Consider the following 13057-nt stretch of genomic DNA (forward strand, 5'->3'; position numbering starts at 1 on the left):
GTGTCTTCACCATGCTTTATAAATGAAAATACATACCACCCACATAAAAATAAATAAATAAAAGGAAAAATTACTAATATGATAACAGAGGGGGCTTTAATTAGTAAATGAATAAAAATTATGTACTTTATTTGTATACTACACATTTCTAAAGGAACAAACACTTTAAAATATGTCATTTATCAAAATAAGGTGCCGTGCATTCAGTACGTTTAAAGAATTTGTAGTAAAACATGATATTATATTTTTCTCTCGTCTTTCCCTCAAATGTTCAATTAGTTTAGTGCAATTCTTTAAAAAATGGCAGTGATAACATTGCTTTTCTAATTGAAAATGATTGAAAAGTTATGAGTATTTAAAGAAAGGAACAACAGAAAGATTGGAAACGTGGTACAAAGCTAGAATACTATCTTGGAACCTTTTAAGCTAATTGGTAACATGATTAGATAAAAAAGTTTCCAGAGGCTGATGGGAAGAAGTTCATACAGACTGCAAGAGGAAGTATTTTATATTTTATCATAAAAAAACAAACAAACTGCTCTACGTATAATAATAATAATAATAACTATTATTATCATCATTGTGATTATTATTATGTATTGTAGGTCATAAAAAGATTCAGGCTCAGGAATACTTGTCAACATTATCACTGCATTCATGAATGCAAGTTAAAACTACGCTACCATTTAAAAAAACAAAACTGCCTCATTCTATGGGCCTCAGGTAATTTAAGATTGACTGAGGAGAAGTGGAACAATGTTCTGTGGTCTGACCAATCAAAATGAGCAATTTCTGGGAGAAATAATGGAAGTGGAATGCTCCAGACGGAAGAGGACAGGGACATTCCAGCTTGCAATCAACACACAATTCAAAAGCCAGGAACCGTGATGCAGAGGTGCTTTAGTGGACATGGCAAGTCTCCACCTGTGCACCATTAATCCTGACAGATATATGTGCACAGGCTTTAGAGCAACATATGCTGCTATCTAGGGAATGTCTTTTTTAGTGAATGACTGACCCATATCAGCAAATCAATAACAAACCAAATTCTGCATGTATTTCAAATGCACTGAAATGTATTTATTTTTGTAATACCTTCAGGTAAAAATAACATAGTCTTAATTTTTTTGACAGCTTTGCTCTTTATTTTACTGTGCATGTATACAGCTCAAGCATCAATAATAAAGTTTTCCGTTTCTAAGGTTATTTATAACAAACAAGGTTAAAAATAAATCAAATTAAAAACATTTGCATGTAAAATATTTTTGCTGAAATAATTTAACACACACTGCAAACAGAAGTCATAACAGATAGATACTGCACCTTTCCAACTAGTGACGCACAGATCTGATATGTGATATTCCTTTATTGTTGGGGCCTCTCTGTTTACTACAACAGTTGTCAGCACACAGAGCACAGGCTGAATTAATGCTGCGCTCATTTTACCTCTGAAGTTGAAGCTGGGAGTGATGCCACTGCTGTGGTAGCAGTAGTAAAAGCAAGAAATAGCAGGATTTATTTTGGTCTTTAGCAAGGTCGAACCATTCATCCATCGCCAGCAATAACACACAATACCTTGGTCGTTTTTCTGTGTACAGCTTGCTTAGCGAGTCACAAATACACAACATTTATAGCACAGATTCCCAGTTTTACTACTGTTGACGTGCACTGCCACCATCTTGGATTATGAAGTCGGGGTTGGCGGGGCTTCTCCAACTTTCTGAGTGGAAAAATCCTACAACTGGAAGGCAGCATAACACAATATGAGGGAGCTATCAATTCAGCTGCACTGGCTCCCCATTAACTCCAGAGTTAATTTTAAATAAAACATGCTTTTGGGCAAGTTTTTGTTTTTTAATGTTCATTTTGTTGTGACATTTATATTCAAAGGTGCTAAATAAACAAAAATGCTTCCCCATCAGCGTCTCTTGTGTTTGGTTTAACACCTGTTTTAAAGCCTTCGTTTCACTCATGGTAACACAAGTCAACTCAGTTATTTCAGATTTCCTGTTTCTTTTGAGCTCTACTCCAGCTGAGATACAAGTGTGTGACTCAACACATTCCTGTTGTGAGCAGGGCTATATTAGAAGCTAGCGTTATTGTAAAGGAAAACAGTAAACAGTAGTGATCCTCACACTCAACTTAAATAACCCTAGTGCAAATAATTATTATCTATTAAATTTTTTAATTCATTTCTGTGTCCCAAGTTATTTCACTAATAAATACCAATTTAGTACATATATATATATATATTAAACTCCAGCATCTTAATTTACAAAGTTCATAAAGCAACAATTAGGCTAAATGATGTTATCTTACATTATTCTTTCCATCAGACTGTGGATTACAGCTCAAAGTTGTCACAGGGCCTGTACTCAGTATTGGCAGTTACCCAAAGCCATTGTAATGGTGTAGTATAGGAACTGGAAAAAGCTGGATTGGAGCATCCTTATACCAAAAAGTCAAAAAAGGAATTCCATACTTGGGAACCATGTTGCAGAATGCAATCAATGACAACATCTTTTACTTACGACCTCTACACCTCAGAAAACATCCATCTACCCATACAACTGCATGCAAAAATGCTTCATCTTATTTCTCCGAGAGCGAGTAGAATGGATCAAGCAATCCGGCTGCGATTTTCAGCACTGAAACAATAAACTCTACTCCAATCATCAACCTTGCGCCACCTCACTGGCTCATTTCTGCTACATCTCAAACTGAAGCCTCTGTTGTTTACATGCGCCCTCACATGCGTGCATAGTTTGTATGCAAATACGGCGACTGTCACAACAACAGGAGGGAAGTGATAGGATGCGTGCACCAAGATGTTTTCAAGCTTACATTAATGCTTGCAACTACAGACAAGGGAGAGAGGGTGCAGAAGAGAGCAAGGGGGAGAAAAAAAAAAAAAAAAAGAAAGAAAGAAAAAGAGGGCAATGTATTTCTGACACACAGCGCCGTCGTTCTGTAGCGTCACTCGACTGAGAAGTGCAGGGCCGCCATTTTCTCAGTCCTGAACTAGAGCCAAAAAGGCTCTGATCTCCTGTCTGGATAACCAGTGCTCCTGCTTCAACAGCACACATGCTTTCCTCACAATAACACACACAGAACATCGTAACACGACACTGCATGCTCGACAGTGTACTGTCGCTTTAATATTTAAAAGTGCGCAAACGCAATCAGCCGAAACAACACAGGGATGGGAGGAAAAACAGAGAGCAAGAAGAAAGTAGAAGAGTGTGCAACACAGTAATGAAATACCTGTGGAGAGGTGCCTCCCGACCATCCTGTAAAGAGCTAGGTTGTGTGCAACGCAGCGACCATCCTTGTCTCAATATGTCTGCTCGGCTCGCCAAGCTTCTGAGGCTCATATCTGAAATGCTGCCAAGAAGTTGCACAGCTCTTGCACGGCATGAGACAACCCCCCCCCCCCCATCCTCCTCCACCACCTCCCTTCCTTCCTCACCCCTCTTGCTCGGCCCCTCCCACTAACCCTGCTCTGACTGGGTCTTTCCTCTCCTATCTATTGCTTCTCTCCGGCTTTATTTATATCGCGCTCTATTCCTATCCTGATGGAGGATATTCTCCCTCTCTGGAAAAGCACCGAGACGCGGCCGACTCAGCGGGGAGGGGGAGGGGATGAGAGTGAGAGAAACAGAGGGGAGACTTTTATTATTCACTCTCAAGCCATGATGTAAAACAAAAAAGCAGGGCTCTTCTCTCCCGCCCATGCCCTCACATCTTTCAACCTTTCAAAACTGTCACTAAACATTTAGCTCCGTCTGCAATTAGTGCTGCCGCCCACGACGGAAAACCTCTTGAATAGCGGCAGCAGGCGAAAGAGAGCGAGAGAAGCCCTTCAGAGCTGGAATGGCAATTTTCCTCACACATGAACAGACACAGGATAAGAATGCACAGGATGACAAATGTCGATTTTTGTCAAAATTTATGGCTGCAAGTCGGAAATGCAGTAATCAAAAACAGAGCTGTCACTTTGGGGAGATGGTTTCTGGACACATGAAATAAGCAAGGTTGAAGGGATCTGCTAATTTGTGTGTGATTTAGTCTGGTTCAAAACATGGTGCTGGAGTGACGCGCACAGAGACAACAGAGGAAGATACCCATGAGATAGAAGGCAGAGAGGGAAGAGGATAGGAAGAGCAGGGAGCAGCAGCTCCCTAGATCAAGGCTGCTATTGTTTACAAATGATCCCAGCACCCACACAAGACAATAAGTCAATGTTTAGTGGAGAACAGAGTCCCTTTATGGCTGAAGTTCAGCCCCCTGTGCCTCTCGGCTGTGAGGTCCTAATGCACGGTGAGGTCATGGCCACTCGCTCGCTTTGTGTGCTAACTTACACAAAGTACAGATGGTGCATCCAAGTAGAGGAAAAAACAAACAGCTTCCTGACAACAACTCGGATGCTTCGTTGTATATCTATTACTTTATCGTGCAGCAAACTGTAAAAGCAAAAGCTACAGTTTAAAAGAAAGCTAAAGCATTCGGATATCCAGTGGTGGGATCACTAAAATTTGAAATGTTCAAGTATTTAGTTTGTGATCCTTTAGCTTGGAAAGCTAGGTGGTCTGTGTGACAATTCAGGTCAAAAGCTGGTGGAGGATTGTTTGCTTTAAAAATTCTCTTTCAAAAAGCGGTTAACACACTTTGGGTCATTTTGCTGAATGCTCATTTTTCTTGATTGTAAAATGATGCGGTCTGATCTGGTACTGGACTGCCTGTGTGCCTTCTGTTCTCTGTCCTTCACTTTAACATTTGTACAACACACCTGACTAGAGGCGAGGGAAGCTCGAGTTTCCTTGCTGAAGTGGCCTTCTTTGTGCAAACAATGCTTTAACGTTTCCCTTTTCACCTTCCCAAGAAATGTACGGCATGCACAATTTGCTCAACTATGCCTTCTATTTTCTGTAAAGTACTCCTATGAACTTGACGGATGTTTGGTAATAGAAATCTGAATACTTTCACGGCCAATGTATTCTCAGAAGGTGTACTTGTGGAGGAAATGGAGATGAGGGTAGAACAAGGGAGGGATCCAGAGGAACGAAAACATAAAAGAAAGAAGTCAGAAAATGAAGGACAAAGATGGATGTTGAGAGATAGGAGGAGGAAATAATCTAGGAGGGCTATGTGGGCCTCAGCTGTACTGATCCTGGCTTAATGAAGTCCCTGAGGGGCACAGAGACTGGATGGTACAGAGCTGACAATGCATGCTGCCAGCCAGATGAATGAACTCTCTGATAAACACACAAACGTGCACCTCCCAGGAATCTGCTACCTCTGCCTATGATGGTCTCAAACGCCACACTGCGTTTGATTTGATGCATTGTAATCAGTGCAAAACATTACAGCAGCGGCAGCAGGGGTTCGTTTTATCAAACTTATTGATAGAATGGGTTTGATGCAGAAACATTGCAAAAACAATTGTTCTGCGTCATGCTATACTATTTTGAAGTCTCAGTACTACAAAACAAGACAACTAAAAAAAATAAATAATTGTCTTTCCTACTTTGATATTTCCTGTTCTACTTCTGCACAAAGCAACAAAAATAACACAAGAGGGACTCAAAAATTCGGCGAATTTGTGATGTAGAAACTGTTGGGAAGTTGAATTAACTAGTTTAATTTTTATTACAATGCAACCCACTTACTGACCTTAACTGGGGCAAGTTGTATCCAACATTTCATTGCTGATATTATGGAGCATCTTTGCTCTACAAATCCTTTTAGGCACTTTTCAGCTCAGCTCACATGAGCTGATTTGATGGGGGGTTTTTTCCCCATGAGACAGAAAAATGTGTAAATGTGTTTGCAGTTTTGCACAAATTGTTAGAGGAATTGTAATGATTTTTTAAAAATTACATATCAGCTAGAGATGATGGTTAATCAAAAACGCTATTAATAGGGTTGGTAGCCACTAATGTGACACATTTTTGTTATAAGCATTACAATTCCAGTTGATAGCACGCAGAAAATGGCCCTTTTGCACACCCACACCACAACAAGATGCAAGACAAAGCTATTTAGTCACTGCATGCTGTGTTTGGGATATTCTGCAATAATGGCAAGTTTTAGTGTTACAGATTTAAGAGTTAGAGTTGAGGCAGGGTTAAACTGTATGGCAACAGTGACCCGGATATCCTGACAAGGCAAAGTGGAACAGGACACAATGCCAGCTGTCATCAACCACAGGCATAACCAGCAGATTTGTTGAAGGCAAATATAACACTCCTCAATAGATATTTGCAGCGCAGCAGTAGCAACAAAGCCAAAGTGGCACAGATAGCTTGCTAAATTCTCTGACAAACAAGGGTGAGATAAGGACAGGAGCTGTGCGTATATACATATGCAAAACCTGATTTAATGGATGCTTTCTTTGCAACTGCTTTGCCGATAATCTCAACATTATCTCAAGGGGAAAAGAATGGCAGAAGGACAATCTGTGCCTTTTAAAAAGTACACAGCAAAGACATCTGGCCATCATGTTTGGCTGTCAGTATCATCTTTCTCCTCCCTCTCTAAAGGATAAACCAGGTCAAGGTCTTTCTTCAACATGCCAGTCTTAAAATAGCTTGGTGTCATGCCTTCTCTACATGAAAGGGCCTCGGGATATGAATTGTTGCAAAGCAAAAAAACAAAACAGCAACATCAGGGAGAGAGTGATAATAATGGGAAGACTCACAGTTACACATATAATATAGTATGTGGAGCCTGACTAATCACGGATACTTACTTACAGTATGTGTGAGCATGTGTTTTGGCGTGGCAGAGGTTGAGGAAAAGAACAACCAGCACACCAGACAAAGTCAGAAGAGCAGGGACACAGTGTAAGAAAGACAAGATAGAAGAAAATAAAATTTTTAAAAAAAATCAGCGAGAGCTGATGTTTAATCACATCACAAGATGTCCCAGTCCTCTTTGAGGGGATTCCCAAGGCTCTTTTACAGCATCATCAGCAGACTTAAAGAGCACATCAAGTCTAACAAGCATGTACTCTCTCTCTGCTCCACCAGACAAGCCATTAGCACATTAGCTGCACTGTCCTTTCACTTGACAAAGACGGCTCATACCACAATGTTATGCCATTTTTGTCTTAATGCAGCTTATGGGCATAAAAAACCTGATCATGTTTTAAGGGCTTTTCCCCACAGAGCATTACACAAATACAAAAAGGGGGTAGCTATAAATTTTAGCACTTTCAACCATGCAGTCATAACAGTTCACCTAAACAAGTCAAGTCAAAGGGAGGCCAGGATTTCCCTATGTAATATCCTCACATATCCCTGATAGAGACAGCCGTTTAATCCAGAGAATAGCTAATAATCTTTATGACATACAATCTTAACTCTTGCCCTGAGCCTGGACTATTAAACACACCAGCTGTTTACTGTTATGAGTCAAGTTGAGCAGGGACATTCAAGTTATGACTGTTTACGTTAACATACATTCGCATGTATACACAGTGGTGCACACAGAATTACCTTTACTGCTCGTCAAAAGGCCTCATGTGGGCAGGTAATGAAATACAGTGTAAAATGAGATGGAAACATGATAAAACTAGAAGAGCAAAAGGGAACTCAGTGAAACTCGACTGAAGTTAACTAAAGAGACATATGACGAATCACAAGGGGAGATGGCGCAGAGTCATGCTTGTGCAAAACTGTCCATTTGAGCTGCCTTTAGTGTTGTGAGGTCGTTCTGTCTGTCTATCATAATGTAATCAGTCCGTTTAAAGACGCAGAGAGAGCAAAAGCAGAGCCGAACCAGCCTGCCAGAGAGGGGCGGGGAGAAACAGCAGCTTTTACCGTAAGCCATGAGTCACTTCAGCCCACAGAACTGGATGTCTGCCATGCTAGTTCTCTCCTTCTTTCTTTTATTCCTTCTCACTCGGTCTTTCTATCTATGCCAGGTCAGGCCCACTGAGGCAGCCAGCTAGCTTGCTAGCTAGTGCAGTGTTGCTCCGCCTACAAAAGCAGGAAATACTGAAGGGATGGTCAGGAAAGCTCAAGAAAGAGTAGGAGGAAGATGATAATGGAGGAGGTGGTGGAGGTGGAGGCGGAGACAGAGACGTGGACAGGATAAACATCTTATCACCATGGAGATAAGGCTGCACTCAAACAGCAGACGACACATTTATGAGAAAGTTTGTGCTGCTCCTCAGGCATTGAAAAGTGTCCAGTGCCCCTAAAGTGTCACCAAAGAGCACCTTTTTAGGAAATAACCGTTCCCTGCCGCCACTTAAAAACACATAAGAACCTGATTTACTGCCAAACATAAAACCACAGGAAGGAGAGTACACAGACACACAAAGATAGCCAGCTGTGTTTACTTGCCATCCTTTACCCCAGTATTCCTACATCCACATCCCTAATTCCCAGACAGGCTGAATGAAAATAAACAATAGCCAGCGGCACCTGTGCATTTGCACAGCCTTGCAGGTACACTGCATGATTACCAGCACAGTGCCTTACAAAAACAGGAGTGGATACAGCCATTGCTTTTTAAGAATGCCAGAACTCTTTGGCACAGCTGAGATAAGTCAAACAGATATTAGTAGAGATCTTTGAAGAACCAACACTGTTGTTGTTCTGGCATGACATACTTTTTGACTAAGTAGCTGTAGCCAGCCAAAGTTATTATTGGAGTAGTGTTCTACATGTTGCAACTAAAACTGCAGACTTGACAGTGACTGATGGGATACACTCAAATTTGCTCGAGTACAGACTGAACCAAGAGTTTACATCCTGCAGCAATGAGTACCTGCACTCTCTAATTGTATTAAGTAACGTCAACTTTATTTTGTCTTGTTTGATTAAATTTTAGTGATGCAGACAGTGAGAGCAAGAAAGTGTTGTCCATGCAGAAGCCTGATTAAAATGTGTAGCATCTTACTATAATACACAATCTGTATGTGTGTTTGTTTCCTTGTCCATTTACTCCTCTTACAAGACCAGGATGAGGGGACACACAGGTACATTTTAGGTCCCTGAAGGTTTTTAACTATATCAAGTCTTGTGACCATGTCATGTTGCCAAGCAACAACCTAGCAACAGGGCTAAAATCAACTGTTTTTAACATTTGTGCACCTATAAAAAGCATCATCCAATTTTATTTCACGATATCTAATTTGTATCCACAAAACATGTATTATATATGACATGTTATGATGCCATCAGGTTACCTGGCAACCACCTAGCAATGTGCTAAAATGAAGAAGCATTGCTGCTCCCACAACACATTATAAAAGCAGCGTATCATTTTTATCCCATCACAAGCAGGTCAAACAATATTATAGGAAGTGCATCATCTATATGTATAACATAATGTAACTCCACTGAATTTCACTCCTCATTCTCAATTTATATCCACTTCATGTGGATAAGCTGAATATATCATCAGTAAAACAAGTAATTCCAAATAACCTCTTACGATTTATGTAATTAAACATCACAAGATTTTTTTTAGAAAACATTAAATGTACTTATTCAAACCAACAGACCTGTGGGCAAGCTGGCTGCAGTGGAAGAGGAGCAGGAAAGAGAGGCGTGTATGGCTACTGTTGCTGCTGCAGGTTCACTAGTGGTGGGACGTCCCGTGGTGATGAGAGGCAGCGTCCCCAAGGGAAGAGGCTGGCCCCGCTTTAACAGCTGCTTGTGCTCCTGCTGACGAAAGCGTGGGGGCACCTCTCTGGGCGGGTAGCGCTGCTGGAGCGGAGTCTGGGACTGCTGTGCTGTCTGCGGCTGACCTCCGGAGGGGATGCGCTTGCCATTTCCACTGCTTGGGGGTACAGATGGGATGGCACTGGGGTTGACGGGGGGAAGAGGAGGGCTGGGGTTGAGCTTGGTAGAGTCTGGCACTGATGAAATGGGTGGGGATAAGTAACAACAAGAAAACAGAAATGCAGGGATGAGGAAGGGTAAAGCAGAGCTGTTGAGCACACACTAGTACTAAAATACTATATTAGTTGCAAATGGACTGGTCCATATTCCAAATAAATAAATAAAATCACTCGCTAGAGACCGTTTATATGACTTATATCTGACACATAACACATTTAAAGAAAACTAAAAGGAACTGCTGAATACTGCCCTCTTCCTCTATAAATTACTGTCAGTAATTCATTTTAAATGTTTTCTGTAAAGCTACTGTGGTTAAGCATTTCCTTCACTGACTCTTTTCAAAGCCCTGGATACTTTTGGAAGATTTCTATGAAGTTAAATTCAGAAAGGCTAAAGGAGCAGAAATCTATAAATGCACAAGATTTACTCAAGGCAGTGGTCAGTCCAAACAGATGGTTGTTCTTTGGAGAACCACAGGACTGTAATAACCTCGGGGTGGCACTATAAAAGAAAAAATGATGACTTTAGAGATGGCCAAGACACCCAACTCCCTCACAGCCTGTCATGGTGCCGGTTCACAGATTATATGTGTTGAAGAGGTCAAGTACCAGAAAATGGACTTAGACCTGCCTGCTACATTATTGTGGGCTATTGTCTCCATCAGGACGGTGCTGTAAAGAGCGCTGAGCACCATCAACATAAGCTGTTCATGGTTTGTGGCAGGTTATGGCCCCTGAAATGATCACCTCTCAGCGCTCTACAAAAGCCGTTAGTTATTAACTGCTTGCACGGCTGCTGAAGCAAAGTGCTCTTATCCAACTAGCTTTAGTTACCCTTAGCAACAGAGTGCGAGGCTCTCTCTGCTCTGACCAGCCATTTCTCATGGTCGAAGCCCTGCAGGGTTTCACATGAGCAGCGAAGCCTAAGAACTGCACATAAGTTAAAAAACCTCCAATAACATTTATTCATGCATTCGTATTTTTATTTTTTTTCCAATTGAGGGACATTAGAAGTTGGGAACAAAACATTGGTATATCATCACTATAAAACTGGTGTGTTACAAAAGAAAATTAAACTCCAATAGTCACTCTCTTACTCCCCAGAGGAAAATATCTAGCCTCTCTGCAGCTTAAAAATGCATCATCATATCTACAATCTTGGTGTCAACTGTTGCATGCAGCTACCAGGCTAATGTGTACTTGAGACGTTTTATTGGGGATTCGTGAGAGCATCTACTATGTATTTAAAAAAAAAAAAAAAATGCAACCACTGTGAAGCCTCCAGTTTAGTTTTACGCTGTCACAATCTTCATTTCCAAGAGACAGAAGAGTGAAGGGCCAAGTTAAGGCTAGCAAGCTTAATCCATATGCTGGATGGGTGCAACGCATATATGATGCTCGCCAATTAGTGAGAAGTAACAGACTAACAAATTACCAGAATTTCACAAAACTGGAGTGCAAACTCACTGGATTGGTTGCATCTTATAGAGAGTCGTGTTACCCGTGAAATCATTTGATTAAAATGCTGCAAAAACCCCCAGCACTGCAAACATGGTCAAGAAGTGACTTGAACTACTGGTAAAGGGTCTAAGACTACAATCAACTACAGCTCCAGATATCGTCACGCCTGTCAAAGAGGCGATTTGCTCTCATCTTTAAGCGTTCACAAAACACAAATTAGTTAAAATATTTATTCCCATTATAGATTTTATAAAGGGAGAAATTATCTACAGTGACCAAAACTGTGTTTTTACCACATGCAGGTTTTAGTACTTTTGGGGTAAGTGAAGGTGTAAAGCTTAATAATGGGTGATGCATCCCTTGTTTGTTCATCACTACCTAATCACACCTCTCTAAAATGTATACACTGAAATAAGAGTTGTTGCTATAAAAAACACGGCTGCTATAACCGACAAGATCCACTTGTCAAACATCAGAGCCGTGAAGTCCAAAACACCCCCAGGATGCTAATTTACAGTCGCTGAATTTGGAAATAGGCGGTCGGAAGCCACCACCAAATCAAACATGTTGGTCAGCTTGGGGTCACGGAGCTGCTCCAGAATGAGATGGATCATGAGACACAAAGCGCACTGGATAATCTCCTCAGCACATTTTATTACATAATAAAATAAGCTGGTAAACTAGAATGCAAACAGGATGCCAAAAAAAAAGAAAAAAAAAAAAAAGAAAAAAAAGTGCTTAAGAGCTACACATACTGTACAAGAGCAGACCCCCAAACACCAGCTGACTGGACATAATGTGCACTGAGCCACAATGGCATTTGAGCTCTTGCTGCGGGGGAAGGGGGGTCTTTAAAAACCACCAGCCAGAAGAAAAAGAAAATCTTTGTGCTGCAGCCTAACTGTATTATAAAGAGCGGGGCCTTGCGATTGGCTGACAAAATGAGTGTGTGCAAGGCAGCAGTGAATAACTTGCACACATGCGGCTAGTCCGGCATCACACACAAAAACAAAGAGTTATGTAATGCTGAGGCCCACACAGAGGGGAGAGGGCGAGATGGTGTCGTGGAAGCACACTCAGCCTTGTAAATACTCAGACATGTTCGCTCACACGTCACAAATGGCAACATTTTTCTATGCACGTTTGTTTGTATATGTGTGTGTGTGTGTGTGTGTGTGTGTGTGTGTGTGTGTGTGTGTGTGTGTGTGTGTGTGTCAGTCATAGTATGATCCAGTTTCACCCAAATCTGTCCGAGTATCTCCCTCTCCCTGCAGCTCAGCAATGTTGCGGGTGGAGGGGGGGGGGGAGAGACGACACACGCTATAGTGTTGGAGCTCGCCTCTCATCAGATCTCTCTACATCTGCTTCATTTCCTCTTCATTCTTTATCCCTCCCCACCTTCCTGTGCTCCCCTCTCCCTTTCTCCTTCACTCCCAGTGATCTACCATTATCCTCTTGTCATTATTACTGTATTAAAGGCGGCAGATGGACACGATAATTCCTGCCCAATTCTACCCGCTGAGTTTAAGAGGTGATTTCCTCTTAAAAAAAACTGAAGACTGTTGTAGGTTATGCCACAATGTGCAATCGTAGTTATGAACATGAGCATTACACAGTTGGGACTCCATGATGTGACGTAGATTCTTCTGGAAGCTGAAGAGGGGGGAGAGCTGGCTGCCCTTTTAGCCAATCAGAGGGAAGAAACAAGGAGGGGACAGGGGAGGGAGGGAGGGAGAGCGA

General features: G+C 41.5%; 1 protein-coding gene across 14 annotated transcripts in view; it reads right to left on the reverse strand.

Annotated features, from left to right (window-relative positions):
• tnrc6c1 (trinucleotide repeat containing adaptor 6C1) overlaps window positions 1–13057 on the reverse strand; it is a 45568-nt gene that overhangs the window by 17486 nt on the left and 15025 nt on the right. For 9 of the 14 annotated variants that reach the window (XM_086289028.1, XM_086289027.1, XM_086289034.1 and 6 more), the window contains 2 exons: window positions 10285–10358; window positions 9518–9874 (listed from right to left, as the gene is read on the reverse strand). The exons of 1 other annotated variant lie outside the window; for it this stretch is intronic. In XM_086289028.1, coding sequence (XP_086145154.1) covers window positions 9518–9874; window positions 10285–10358 — 431 coding nt within the window. Of the gene's footprint in view, window positions 1–3264; window positions 3406–9517; window positions 9875–10284; window positions 10359–13057 lie in introns of those variants that run through there. 4 more of the 14 variants (XM_086289039.1, XM_086289031.1, XM_086289038.1 and 1 more) reach the window with 2 other exon arrangements.

The sequence above is a fragment of the Aulonocara sp. 'chitande type north' Nkhata Bay genome, linkage group LG4 (genome assembly GCF_057382095.1).
Source record: "Aulonocara sp. 'chitande type north' Nkhata Bay isolate Kocher_YH1m ecotype deep benthic linkage group LG4, A_spYH_male_GT1.1, whole genome shotgun sequence".
NCBI classification, from domain to species: domain Eukaryota; kingdom Metazoa; phylum Chordata; class Actinopteri; order Cichliformes; family Cichlidae; genus Aulonocara; species Aulonocara sp. 'chitande type north' Nkhata Bay.